General features: G+C 31.8%; 2 protein-coding genes and 1 non-coding gene across 4 annotated transcripts; all 3 read right to left on the bottom strand.

Annotated features, from left to right (window-relative positions):
• Positions 1-1,287: 1,287 nt before the first annotated feature.
• TRNAR-CCU (transfer RNA arginine (anticodon CCU)) lies at positions 1,288-1,360 on the bottom strand. Its single transcript has one exon. It is a non-coding gene; the product is annotated as a tRNA-Arg (tRNA).
• Positions 1,361-1,852: 492 nt separating this feature from the next.
• On the bottom strand, positions 1,853-6,788 carry LOC127239526 (rhomboid-like protein 15). Its single transcript, XM_051257720.1, has 13 exons — positions 6,635-6,788; positions 6,093-6,258; positions 5,056-5,359; positions 4,891-4,923; positions 4,711-4,802; positions 4,530-4,603; positions 3,768-3,862; positions 3,611-3,686; positions 2,768-2,925; positions 2,612-2,663; positions 2,463-2,519; positions 2,287-2,361; positions 1,853-2,123 (listed from the first exon to the last, which is right to left on the bottom strand). The coding sequence occupies exons 1-13, from the start codon at positions 6,656-6,658 to the stop codon at positions 2,118-2,120; spliced, it is 1,212 nt and encodes a 403-aa protein (XP_051113677.1). The 5' UTR covers positions 6,659-6,788; the 3' UTR covers positions 1,853-2,117.
• Positions 6,789-7,467: 679 nt separating this feature from the next.
• LOC127239960 (uncharacterized) lies at positions 7,468-10,557 on the bottom strand. Of its 2 annotated transcripts, none has more exons than XM_051258359.1 (4): positions 10,179-10,557; positions 9,527-9,682; positions 8,847-8,928; positions 7,468-8,024 (listed from the first exon to the last, which is right to left on the bottom strand). In XM_051258359.1, the coding sequence occupies exons 1-4, from the start codon at positions 10,524-10,526 to the stop codon at positions 7,873-7,875; spliced, it is 738 nt and encodes a 245-aa protein (XP_051114316.1). In that variant the 5' UTR covers positions 10,527-10,557; the 3' UTR covers positions 7,468-7,872. The 2 variants fall into 2 exon arrangements, with proteins under 2 accessions (XP_051114316.1, XP_051114315.1); XM_051258358.1 differs by having other exon boundaries at positions 7,478-8,024; positions 9,527-9,685; positions 10,179-10,553.
• Positions 10,558-12,009: the final 1,452 nt, after the last annotated feature.

Raw genomic sequence — 12,009 nt, 5'->3', positions numbered from 1 at the left:
GTTGCACGAGAGAAATAGTAAAGAGAAACTTACAAGAGGTGATGAAATCGGATGTAGAGAGAATCGGAGCAGGAGCAGGAAAACGAGATGCATTGGGAGTTGGGGTTGGGGTTGGAGATCGACGCATGGGGCGTAAGACGAAATTAAGCTAGAAATAGAAATTGAAGCAGGCTTGGAATGGGCTATTTTAAATAATCATCAAAATTTCTTTAAAATCTTATATTCGAATTAATTTTTATTCTTATTTTTACTATTTTCAATATAATCCACAACATAAAAAATAGTCTAAGAGCACGTATAAGTAAATTCAAAATTTTTTACGTAAGCTCGAGAACGTATTTTTTTTAGTTTGATTATAAGAAATTATAATTATTTTATATTAAAAATATTAATAAAATAACATCTTTATTCAACTTTTTTTTTCTTTTTTACATATTTTCATCCAAATTAGATATTTCGAAACAATTCTAACGTAATAGTTTTCCTCAAAACACATGACTTGCCATAGGTATTTATTATAAACATATCCCGTATGGTTTCAACCAATTCGAACTTTCATACATTTATTTTCCGCATTTAAATTTTTATAAATAATGTATAAAAATATTTTAGAGAAAATAATAATAATAATAATAATAATAATAATAATAATAATAATAATAATAATAATAATAATATAGTCCAAATTTTATTTCAATTATAGTACTACTATATAAATAAAATCAAAAGTAAATTACACAAAAATTTATGGATGGATAAAAGTTAAAAAAATGATGTAAAAGGTTTATTTCTTTGTTTGGTTTTGAATTGAGTTTGGTTTGTCACCTCTGAATTTTTGTTAAAATAGTGTTTTTATATGATATTTTTTAAAATAAATATTTTTTAAATTGAAAATAATGAAGTATAATAATGGTAAAATTGGTTTAAAATATACTAACCAAATATATCCTTAAATTTTGAATTTGTTTTCAAGTGAAATGAATAGTTGAATTTTATGTAAAATAGAAAATTATGAATTTTAATTATGCAAATATAAAATTTAAAATATAAGTAAATAATTATTTTAACATTTTTTAAAGTAATTATAGTTGAATTTGATATTCTAATTAAAAATATTATCAAATTTAATATTTTTAAATGGAAAACTATAAATTGATGCAAAAAAAAGAAAAGAAAAGGATAAATAATTATTTTTTCAAAAATATAAGTAAATATAGATTTTTAAATGGGAATTTTTAATTGAAATCATGCGTAAATCTGAAAACAAACAAAAAAATATAAACGTACCGCGCCAGGTAGGGGTCGAACCTACGACTTTCTGCTTAGGAAACAGACGCTCTATCCACTGAGCTACAGGCGCTCAATGTTTATTTATAAAATTTTAATAATATTATTATTTAAAATTAATAATTGATATTATGTAGATAAATATATACGACAATATTTGTATGCATAATGAAGTACATGCCTGCTAAAAAAGAAAATAAACACTATTTTTTAACAATAAAAAATAGCAAAATATATACTCAATACTCTATTTTTTAACAACAAAAAATTGGCAAAATATATATTCTCTCATTTTGCTATATTTAACCGGCACGAGAATTATTAAAAAAGAATATTTTATCAAAAAATAAATAAATAAATAGTTGATAATTAAAGAGAATGAAAAAATAATGTAATAAAATTAATGATATTTATTGTAAATAAATATTAAATTAAAAATCATATATTAAATATTAATTTTTTACTTTTTCAAATATAATAATAAAATAAATTTATCATACCAAAACACAAAAAAAATAAAAAAATAAATTTAGAGAACATAGCCAGTACTTACTAAGAATGGAGAAATATTAGTTTATATATCAGAAGTCTAATAAAATCTCACAATAAAATAGTTTCAATTTCTTTACATCACAAATTTTGACATACATAATTACAATTCATCAACGTCAGTTAACTGTTAGTTATATATATATATATATATATATATTTGTTTTCAAAGATGGAAATGCCTTCAAACAACTACCCTCCCAAAAACATAGCGCCGCCGCCGCCGCCGGCGGACGGGAACCGGTCGGGAGTTCTTTTTCCGGCAGGTATTCCTTCTTCGTCTAACTCTGCTCGTATAAATATATATACATCAGATCCGAGACTACATACATATACATATACATAACTAAAAATGATAATAAACGACAAATTTTCTAATACGTACTTAAAGAATGGCGTCTGCATGTTCTCATATCCTAATGTATGTATATATATATATATAATGAATACCTGTTGGGTCATGAGTATTTCCGCCGCGACATTCAGGTCTCCGTCGGCAGCTGCTATTGCAACTTCCACCTGTGTCTGAAAATCAATCATCGGCGACGATTATGATTATGACGATGATGATGCAACGGGGCGAATAGTAAGCAAGGTAAATAATTCTTTCAGTTTCGATTCTTTACCTTCTCAAAACCCATCGCGACTAGTTTCTGAATATCATCTTCTGATGCAACGGCGCTCTGTGTCAGCGACAGGTTACAACTGATGTAAGAAGAATAATCGTAATATAGCATTGAATAAAAAGATAATCATCTTATAAAGATGTACGGACCGGATTGTTTTGATTTCTGCTTGGCACTGCAGCATTATTCGACACGGGTGGCCTGAAAAGCGAAAATAAAGAGGGAATGTTGTCGGCAAAAACATATGAAATAGGAACACATTTTCTCTTTTCAGGAGAGACGAGATAATTAATTGCGTTGATTACCTTCCGCCAAGTGTTTCTGGATCGAGGCTTCTGTCGTCATCCAGTAGTCTGGTTTGTAGTGTAGAATCGGAATTTGTAATCGAAGCTGTTTGATTGGTTCCACCCAGTGTCCTGCCTCTCCCGGGAAACCGGCCGTCGTTATCTTGCGCTGTCTGCATCTGGAGAGTAACATATGACAAAGATAATGTGAAGAAGAGCCGTTTGTAGGGGTGGAAAAAACATATTGAATTGCCGAAATACCATGTATACGGTACCAAAAAAATACTAAATATACCAAAAATTTGATACGGTAATGGTATATAAGTTGACGTTTTCAATAATATTTCGGTATATACTGAAAACATGATATTTTGATATATACCGATAATTTAATATATTGATACCAAAATTATTATTTTTAATTTTTTAGAAATTACTTTTTTATTTTGGTATTTCAGTATAACACAGTGTATACCGATACCGTATAGAATTATCGGTATATATATATATGTCATACCGAATTCTAGGCATACCAATTTTTTGGTATATAGCATTGATATGTTCTTTTAACATACCGGAAAATTCAATACGATATACAGTATGATTCGATATTTTCAGTAAATCGTATCAAACCTTCCTTAACCGTATGCTACTCGAGCTCACCGTAAGTGGTTTTCATAAAATGAGGATCACAATTAACAAAGGATCTACAGCAGTTTTCAAGTTAAACGTATATTTAATTAAATTGTCATTTCTTGATCTTGTTCAATACTTGACCGACTACACGTTCAACATTGATTAACGGCTCCCAACCACAAAGAAGGTAGAGAAAATCACGAAACAAAAAGATGATGAAAATTGTACCTGAGCCGGACTGGAACTTCCCCTTTGAGGCATCAATGAAGATAGATTCCTCCACATATTTCCAGAAAATAGCCCGCTTCAAAGGGAAATAACGAGCACATTAGAATCGGATTGTGATCCCAAAGTGAATAAGGTAATAAAGAGAGACAGGATCTACCTTGAAGTGGTGCTTTGGCTTGTGTATGTCGGGATGTTGGCCGTAGGGGTGGTTCCGGTGCACATTATAAACTTAGGTCTCCTTACAATAGTAGACTGCGACAAGGGAGTCGTACAAATGAATAAAGCCAAAATGAAAGACATATCAATGAACACAATGAACCAAGGCTGTGATTATTTATAGGTACAAATGAATAAAGCCAAAATGAAAGACATATCAATGAACACAATGAACCAAGGGTGCGATTATTTATAGGTTCACTCGAAGTTCACACTATACTTCTAATTTTTTCATTCCAAAAATTTCAAGGTGGGACCTATTTATAATTTCAATTTTTGTATCTCGCCTAAATAAACAAATATATTTATATACATTCAAAACTCTTTGTGTTTTGCATAAAATTAATTTATATATATATTAATTATGTATTATGGAATATAATTTTATTTCTTACGAAATGAAATCTATATTGAATATAGTTTTTAAAATGCTTAAACATACATTTTAAATTTCTTTTAATCAAATATATATATTACATCATAATTCAAACATTAATCGAACAATATCCCGTTCAACCACAATTCCAACCAACAACTAAACACCCCATAATACTATAGATTTCAAGTTCATTAAACATTTTATAATCTAAAGTGTCGACAAAACCACATTAAAAACAAAAAAAATTATATTCATATTAAATGGTGTTTTAACTTTTGATGCAGGCAAAACTATATTCATATTGAATAATATACGGGAACGTACAAGCCAAGAGGAGGACTCCATGGACGAATAGAATGATGTTCCAGGAAGCAACTTATTGAACAGCCCGAAAGTATCTGGTGCCAATACCAAAACCAATAAAAACATATTAAACTCAATTTTAGGTAAAAGAAAGGGACATATTGACAGCTAAGGCATATCTCAAAAGCATTCGATAGCATACATGCATATCCTGACAAAATACCGCACAGATGTCCAAGCAACGAGACATTTGTCATGGCAAGCTGAAAAACCACTAGCAATATCCATACGTACCTGAAATTCATAAGTATAATAAAATTATACAACGGTACAAGCTTTAGCAAGAACTAAGCACGTCAATGAAGATTTAAGCTTAACTAACCATTTAGCCGGTACATTAAAAAGTCCAAAGAAACTGCAGGCAAGAGAAAATGTAATGAGCGACGTACTACATTGTTAAAATTTTATAGTACAAAATGTCGATATTACTCATCCAGACCATCCGAAGTTTTATCGAAGAAAGTGGGCAGCAATTAGCAATACAAACCTTCGGGATTGGACGCCACTGAGACTCGTCTCTATAACAATCATCGAGAACAATATCCCTGAGAAACCTATCGAGCACTGATCCATCAAAGACAGGTCAGCATTAAAAGGGTTATGAGAAACCAACAACGCGATAAGAAGATGAAGGATCCCATTGCTAGTGGCCAAAATAGTGAGTATGTATGACAAACGGATCGATCCCATAATCCTTTCGAGCTCAGATCCCATGGGAACCAATGCCAACATGTTGAAGAGCACGTGCAACAAAGAACCGTGAAATACCACGGCAGTGTAGATCCTGTACACTGCAACCAAAATAGTTTAACCAAAAAGAACGGCTCCTCACAGATAGTAGTAATTCGAACAATTTTTTCTAGATTATAATGCAAATAGCCAAGTTACTTCCTATGGTTGTACGTAGTCTTGCTAGCCTGATTAGGAATAATTAATGGTCGTACATTGATTGTCTATACATTAAAGAAAATTTGAATATCAAGAGATTGTTAATATCTTTAACTAGTTTATCAATGATTATGAAAATTATTTTTAATTAAATCAATTATTAAATACAAACTTCATTCCAAAATCATTCATTTGACTAAACTTTCTAATTATATAAGTTTATTCATCGTCGATTTGCATCTTGACTTGATTTCTTAAATTTTAGTTATTTTCGAGGTTATTAGTTAATTTAATTGAATATCTTCCTTTTTTACTTTTAATTTCACTGAACATGTGGGTGTGTTTGTTTTCAATTTCAAACACAAATCAATACTGTTAAGCCTGTACGTTACCGGTAAAAGATACACTATTTTTTCTTACAAAAATCACAGTCACAATACTATTTAAGCTAAAACCAAACGAAACAAACCCACGAATTTTTTGTATAACCTAAAATCGTGTGGAAACGATCCATTTCAATGTATTACATGAATTTTGTGATTGCAGATAAATAGAAAAATTTAATTGACCGTGCTAACGGTCATATTTTGGCTACATCAATTAATCTAACAGAAATCGAACATAGCAAAAAGTTACCTTGAAAGTGTGAAACGACTGCCGAAGGCAAGAAGCAGACTTCGACGAAGGAATCATACCCAACAAACAAACACACCAAGTAAATGATCCCACAAACAATCACAATTGCAGATGTGAGGAAAGGTATGCCTTCCCACCATTGATTCAACCTAGTCTGTAGCCCTGCCTGCACAAATCACTGAAACAACTCAAAATTCTTCACAAAATAGCACAAATACACACACAAATCACTCTTAAACCAACTTACAACTACATAACCAAAACTGTAACTTACAGCTCTACACAATCAAAGCAATTACTCATACACTTCTAACAATAAATAACCTAACATCAATTTCCGTGGAATTATTTCCCCCGATCGGAATGAAATGCAGCTAGATTATTAAACATGATTGTATCTCGGAATTTAACACGATGCGAGGAATTTGGCAAGCGAACATCAATCAGTAAATTAAAGAGTGAGTACAGTGGAAATTCAGAAACCCTAGTGTGAGGGAGCATTGATTTCGTCGGAAAATGTAGCTGGGAGAGGGGATTGGTACCTCGGACGTGACGTTCGATCGCATCTCGCCGTGGAAGGTTTCGAGAATTTCCTCGGCCTACAGTTCTCCGATTTTTGATTCGGATCGGAACCCCTTGGGGTTGGAGGGGTTATGCTTTCTATTTTTATTTTTATTTTTCATTTAATTATTTTTTTTACTGTTCGGACTTCACAGGTCGGATAATATCCACATACCCGGAGTTTATTTATTTATTTTTTTAGAGAAAATTTGTATTGTATACCCTTAAAAAATTAAATTATGCATTTTAAAATTTATATCTTAATATATATTATAAAAAAACTTTAAACATATATAAAAATATTTATTTATTACATAAAAAATAAAATTAGAGAAATATAATATAATATTATAGATTATAAAATTAATTAAATTCTTTATATTAATTATATATATTACATATAATTTACTCATAATAAAAATATAAATTAATTAGTATATTAAATTAATTTATAGAATATATTTGTTTTATAAAATAATTATAAAAAATATTTTTTTAACGTGAATTATAAAAAATGGTATAATTAATATAAAAAAAATGTGTAAAAAACTAAAAGAAACACACTTTATAAATACCAAACAAACACAATTTTGTTGTACACTATTTATTTATTATTAATATCGTAAAATTTGCTCCATTCTTAACCATTTTGTATGTATATATAATTTTGTAAAATTTGTCCCATTCTACACCAATTCCTGTAAATTTGCTATTATTTTTTATTATTATAATCTTTATAGAATTTTCGACGTGAGTAATGGGCTCAAACGCTTCCCATAACAAAGTCCATAAAAAAATTAACAATAAAGAAACGAATTGCATAAATACATTTAAATAAAACCCTACAACCCTACAAGGAATTTTCCCGTACAAAATAGGAGTATATCCTTATAGAAAATAGATAATAATAATTTAAAAAAAAAAAAAAAAAACACACTTAGAAGAAACATTGGCCCAATGTTATAACTATATTAATACATTTCCATTGATGGCTTCCTATCATCAAGCTCAAACATTTCTTAACTCGGCTCGACTCAATTCGACTCGCCATTGAGTCGCCCATTGAGTCGAGACAGAGTTTCCGTAAAAACAAGGGAGAAAAAGTGAATCACATATGCGCACAAGAAACATCGATCAAGCGCGCCATGTAATGACATACAAGTGTGGTGAAAGCTAACTTACAGGTATGATGCGATGTTTTGTAAGAAGCACGAGAGTGTCACAAGTCTTTATCCCAGCCGAGGAGCCTCATCCCGGGATCATAGCTGGTAAAAAGGCGAAACTCGTTGCCAAGTTTGCTAGAGTGTTGGGGTCGAAAACCACATGGATGCAACCCTAAAAGATCTGCTGCCGAATCCTTTTGCACCTCGCCTGTGGAGAAGATGCGATGCTGTTTAATTCGAGGCTCGACAAAGTGTAAAGGAAATAAATCTTAGCCCTGTTCTCTTTGAGAATTTTTTTGTAACTTTTTTACCATGCAACTATAGCAATTATTTTAATAAAATATATTATTTCATCTCACAAAATGTCACATCAAATACTATTTAGATCAAAATCAGAAGACAAACCCATACACACCCCTTATTGCTGCAATTTTTTTAAATAGAGAAGCCGAGCAACAACCATCGTAATTTCTTATAAAAATATATTATTTCATCTCACTTAGCATCATGCCAAAAACTACTATTTAAACAAAAATCAAAAGGCGAATCCAAACACACGCCTTATTTTACTCAAATCAAAACGGTGGATGAATGTGAAGTATTGTGGGAAGTTTTTAAATAGAGAAGCCGTGCAACGAACCAATATGTCTATTGAAAATATGGTAACAAAAACACAATGAGGTAAATCCAATTAGGAGATAGTAATACTAACACAAATCAAGAAATCAAATAGGACTCTTGACACGTCTCACCAACAAAGTGAAATCACAAAAAATCAAGCTTCGTAAACTTGGAGCATAGAAGAACGTAATCGCTTTCATGCCTATTAAAAATGTCACTATCGTCAATCTAATTTATGTTCATCTATGTCGCAAAGTCTAATCTTATGTGTACGAGGGACAACAAAGTAATGAAGAAAATGGTTTGAAGAAACACAAAAAGAGGCCGCATATTCAAGAAAGGCATAATCCAATTTCGATATGTAGAAACAAGAGTAAAACACAATTGAAGTGATGACTACGAATCCCACCTGTGAGTAATAGGATGTAAGATTCTCCGGGTGCTGATAGAAGTTTGATGGTTCCTGCAACTTTCTCTAAGCACTCCTTGCTCTGACAACAAAAAATTTAATGAAGGGCACACGATGAGATAGTTTGCTTTTCTTAAGTGACTATTCAGCTATTTACAATCATATATCGATTACTTATCTATTCAAATTTAAGAAACGAACTTCTACTATCCATTATGTTGAAAGATGGAAAAACACGCCACAAGTCTACAATGTTCTTGTTATATGCTCCGGATTTGATTTCCCAAAGGAAACAGACACCATTTAAATCAATAAACAGAAATAACCAACAGATTTTCAATGTAAAACCGAGTGTTCCGTCACATCCCTAATTCCTTTCCTAATACTAACAATGGGTGTCTTTTCTTGTCATATGCTTTGACACTTCGAATGAAATCAATTTCTTTGCCATTAGACTTCAAAACTTCTGAAACCAAATTTTAGTGGCAAAAGGATTTTAAGTTAGAGAATATCGATAGTTCGAAGATGAGTGTTCTACAAAAAATGTAAATCTTAGATTTTTTCTAAACTCCCTAACTGATCAAGTTCTATTAACATTCTTATGGCACAAGAAATACGAATTCATGACAATTTTTGAAACAGATAATATAACAATAATTTCCATAACTGTAGGCTTTTACCAGATAAGGAGGATCTGCAACGACAATAGAAAACGAGTGCTTCAATGAGGATGGAAGATCCACAGGGTTGTTGTAATCGTAAAAAGTGAACTCATCCCCATATTGTTCAAACCTCTTGTCATACTCAAGAATCTGTGCTGGTAATTCCGGTACAATCTTCTGAATTTTCCAAAGAAAGGGATCAAAAAACAAAGCAATCGAAATTCCAGCAAGCAAAGCGCATATGAATGTTGTAATATGCATGGCTGTTCAAGGATTAGAGATTGCTACCAAATCACCAATTCTACGAAAAATTCGAACACAATAAATCGGATAAAGTAACACAACCAAATAAGGACGAAGCAGAAAATCATGCAAATGCTGCAATCCGTATGTCCGTACTAAAACAGCATCTCATGTCAACAATCCAGTTGATGATTGAAGAAGATTTGAAGAACATCAAGCAAATCGACCTAAAATATGCACTCATGAATGAAAATGGAGATAAGCATAATCTCAAAACTAACAATCCACCCAAATTCCAACAGAAAGCAAAAAACACGACCATAATAAAAACAAAAAATCTACAGAATTACAGAATCGAGGAGCTTTAAACAGTAAACAGCACCTCGTTAGCCGTTCCGAGAAGAAATCCCAAGCATTAATCGAATACCTTGAGATACGCATACAGAGTGGGGCAAGCAATGCACGCAACGCGGGGAGATGGCACCGCCTTACACAGAACACCGACTTCCGCGGCGACGGTTTCCGCTGTCCGCCGATCGTACCAGAACTGACTCAGCCGCCAGTCCTCCGACAGCAACGTCACCTCCTCCTCCTCATCTTCCGCCGCTTTAACCTCCCGGTCCTGTTCTTCGAGGAACTCCTTGAGCGCCGCCAGAGCCTGCGAACTCAGCACCGGAAAGTCATCATCACCGCCGCCCTCCGATGCGCCATTGTCAACTCCGCCGCCGCCGCCGCTCGTTGGAACCTCGAAATCGGTATCAGTGCCTGAAGTCATCTTCTAGAATGTGGGTTAGCGGCCGTCCCCGACCGGGCTATATAAACCGCTCGGACCGTATGTCGGACCGGACCGGACGGCCTAAACCGGTTGTGTGTGGGCCTTCAATATATGGTAAATCGGGCTGGATTGGATCTCTAATCAAGGCCCAAGTATAAGTTAGTAAAGGGCGGCCAAATTCGGTATTTGGTCCTTGACCAATAATTCGTATATAAAATTTAGCGGGGATAATTTCAGGTCAACCCGATTTTTCGTTCCGGACGGGTCAGATTAGTTTCAAGTTTGTGTCGGGCGGGTAGACCCGGCCTGATTTTGGATCAAGCCTAAAAACTCATACCCAAACAAGGTCCGACTTCAAATCATGCTGCCCAGGCTAGACGATTTTTAAATTTTTTAAATTATATTTTTGTTATTGATAATTAAAAAATTAAACATTAAATATATAGTTAACTTTTTATTTTATTATATATTTAATATATTTTTAAAAATATTCACTTTAGTTATTTTGATAAATTGAATAGATAGGAATGGCTCAGTTTTTCAACCGTGACGATTTCGTCTGGTCCGATAATATTTCAGAATTAATTTCTAAGCTCAAATTTTTATATTTTGGGTCGTATTTATGTTTGGCGGCTCCAATAAAATTCAAATGATTCAAAACCTCATATATGTATGAAAAAATACATTGCAAGTTTATTTTATATTTTTGGATGAATATATTATGTTAGGTATAAGAAATCATAATATAAAAATTATTGACTTTTCATAGATAAATAAAAAATATTTGGTGAACAAACCTTCTTCTTCAACGTGTCTTGTGTATTACTATTATATATTATCTATTCATACTATAATCGATTTTATACTTAAATCAATCATATTATATGTTATATAGACTACTACAATGTGTAGTCGATATCATGCATTTATATTATTCTTTATGTTCCATTCCAATGTACTTTTGGATTTTGTAATATATTAAAAAATAATACTTTATTTTATTTATTATTAAAAGTGTGTAAAATATTTTTGTAATTTGAAATGGATAGATTAATTATACGTGCAATGCTATATTTGTAATTTATACATTTATATAAAAAAGCAACTTTATTATTATTATTTATATATATATAAATAATAATAATAAAGTTGCTTTTTTATATAAATGTGATTATTTTTATAGAGATATTTTTTAGCAAGACAAATAAAAATGATAAGAGATATTTTCAATTGAGACGAAAGGGGCACATATCATGCAACTTGTGTTAAAATTAAACATAATATGTATAGTATGAATTATTATCATGTATTAATACTAATCCTCCCAAATATTTTGGTCTTTTTTATTACCAAAAGAACAAAACTTAGAACAGAGAATATGGAATCAAGAAGGAGCCATGAATAAACATTCACATAAAGCATGCACACAAAGCAACATAAAATCTAATATAAGCAGAAAGAATCAATTCCCTCTCTCAGAAAC

Source organism: Andrographis paniculata, unplaced genomic scaffold (genome assembly GCF_009805555.1).
Source record: "Andrographis paniculata isolate CXL003 unplaced genomic scaffold, ASM980555v1 Contig78END, whole genome shotgun sequence".
NCBI classification, from domain to species: domain Eukaryota; kingdom Viridiplantae; phylum Streptophyta; class Magnoliopsida; order Lamiales; family Acanthaceae; genus Andrographis; species Andrographis paniculata.
Note: the sequence above shows the minus strand (reverse complement) of the source record. Positions and strands in the feature narration are given on the sequence as shown.

Excerpts from the sequence above, each read along its gene's own strand:
- LOC127239960 (XM_051258358.1), bottom strand. The coding sequence starts at position 10,526 with ATGACTTCAGGCACTGATACCGATTTCGAGGTTCCAACGAGCGGCGGC. Across the intron at positions 9,686-10,178 it reads CTCTGTATGCGTATCTCAAG|AAGATTGTACCGGAATTACC; the intron begins GTATTCGATTAA and ends TGGAAAATTCAG. Across the intron at positions 8,929-9,526 it reads TTGCAGATCCTCCTTATCTG|AGCAAGGAGTGCTTAGAGAA; the intron begins GTAAAAGCCTAC and ends TTTTGTTGTCAG.
- LOC127239526 (XM_051257720.1), bottom strand. The coding sequence starts at position 6,658 with ATGCGATCGAACGTCACGTCCGAG. Across the intron at positions 5,360-6,092 it reads AGTCGTTTCACACTTTCAAG|TGTACAGGATCTACACTGCC; the intron begins GTAACTTTTTGC and ends TTTTGGTTGCAG. Across the intron at positions 2,362-2,462 it reads TCGCGATGGGTTTTGAGAAG|ACACAGGTGGAAGTTGCAAT; the intron begins GTAAAGAATCGA and ends ATTGATTTTCAG.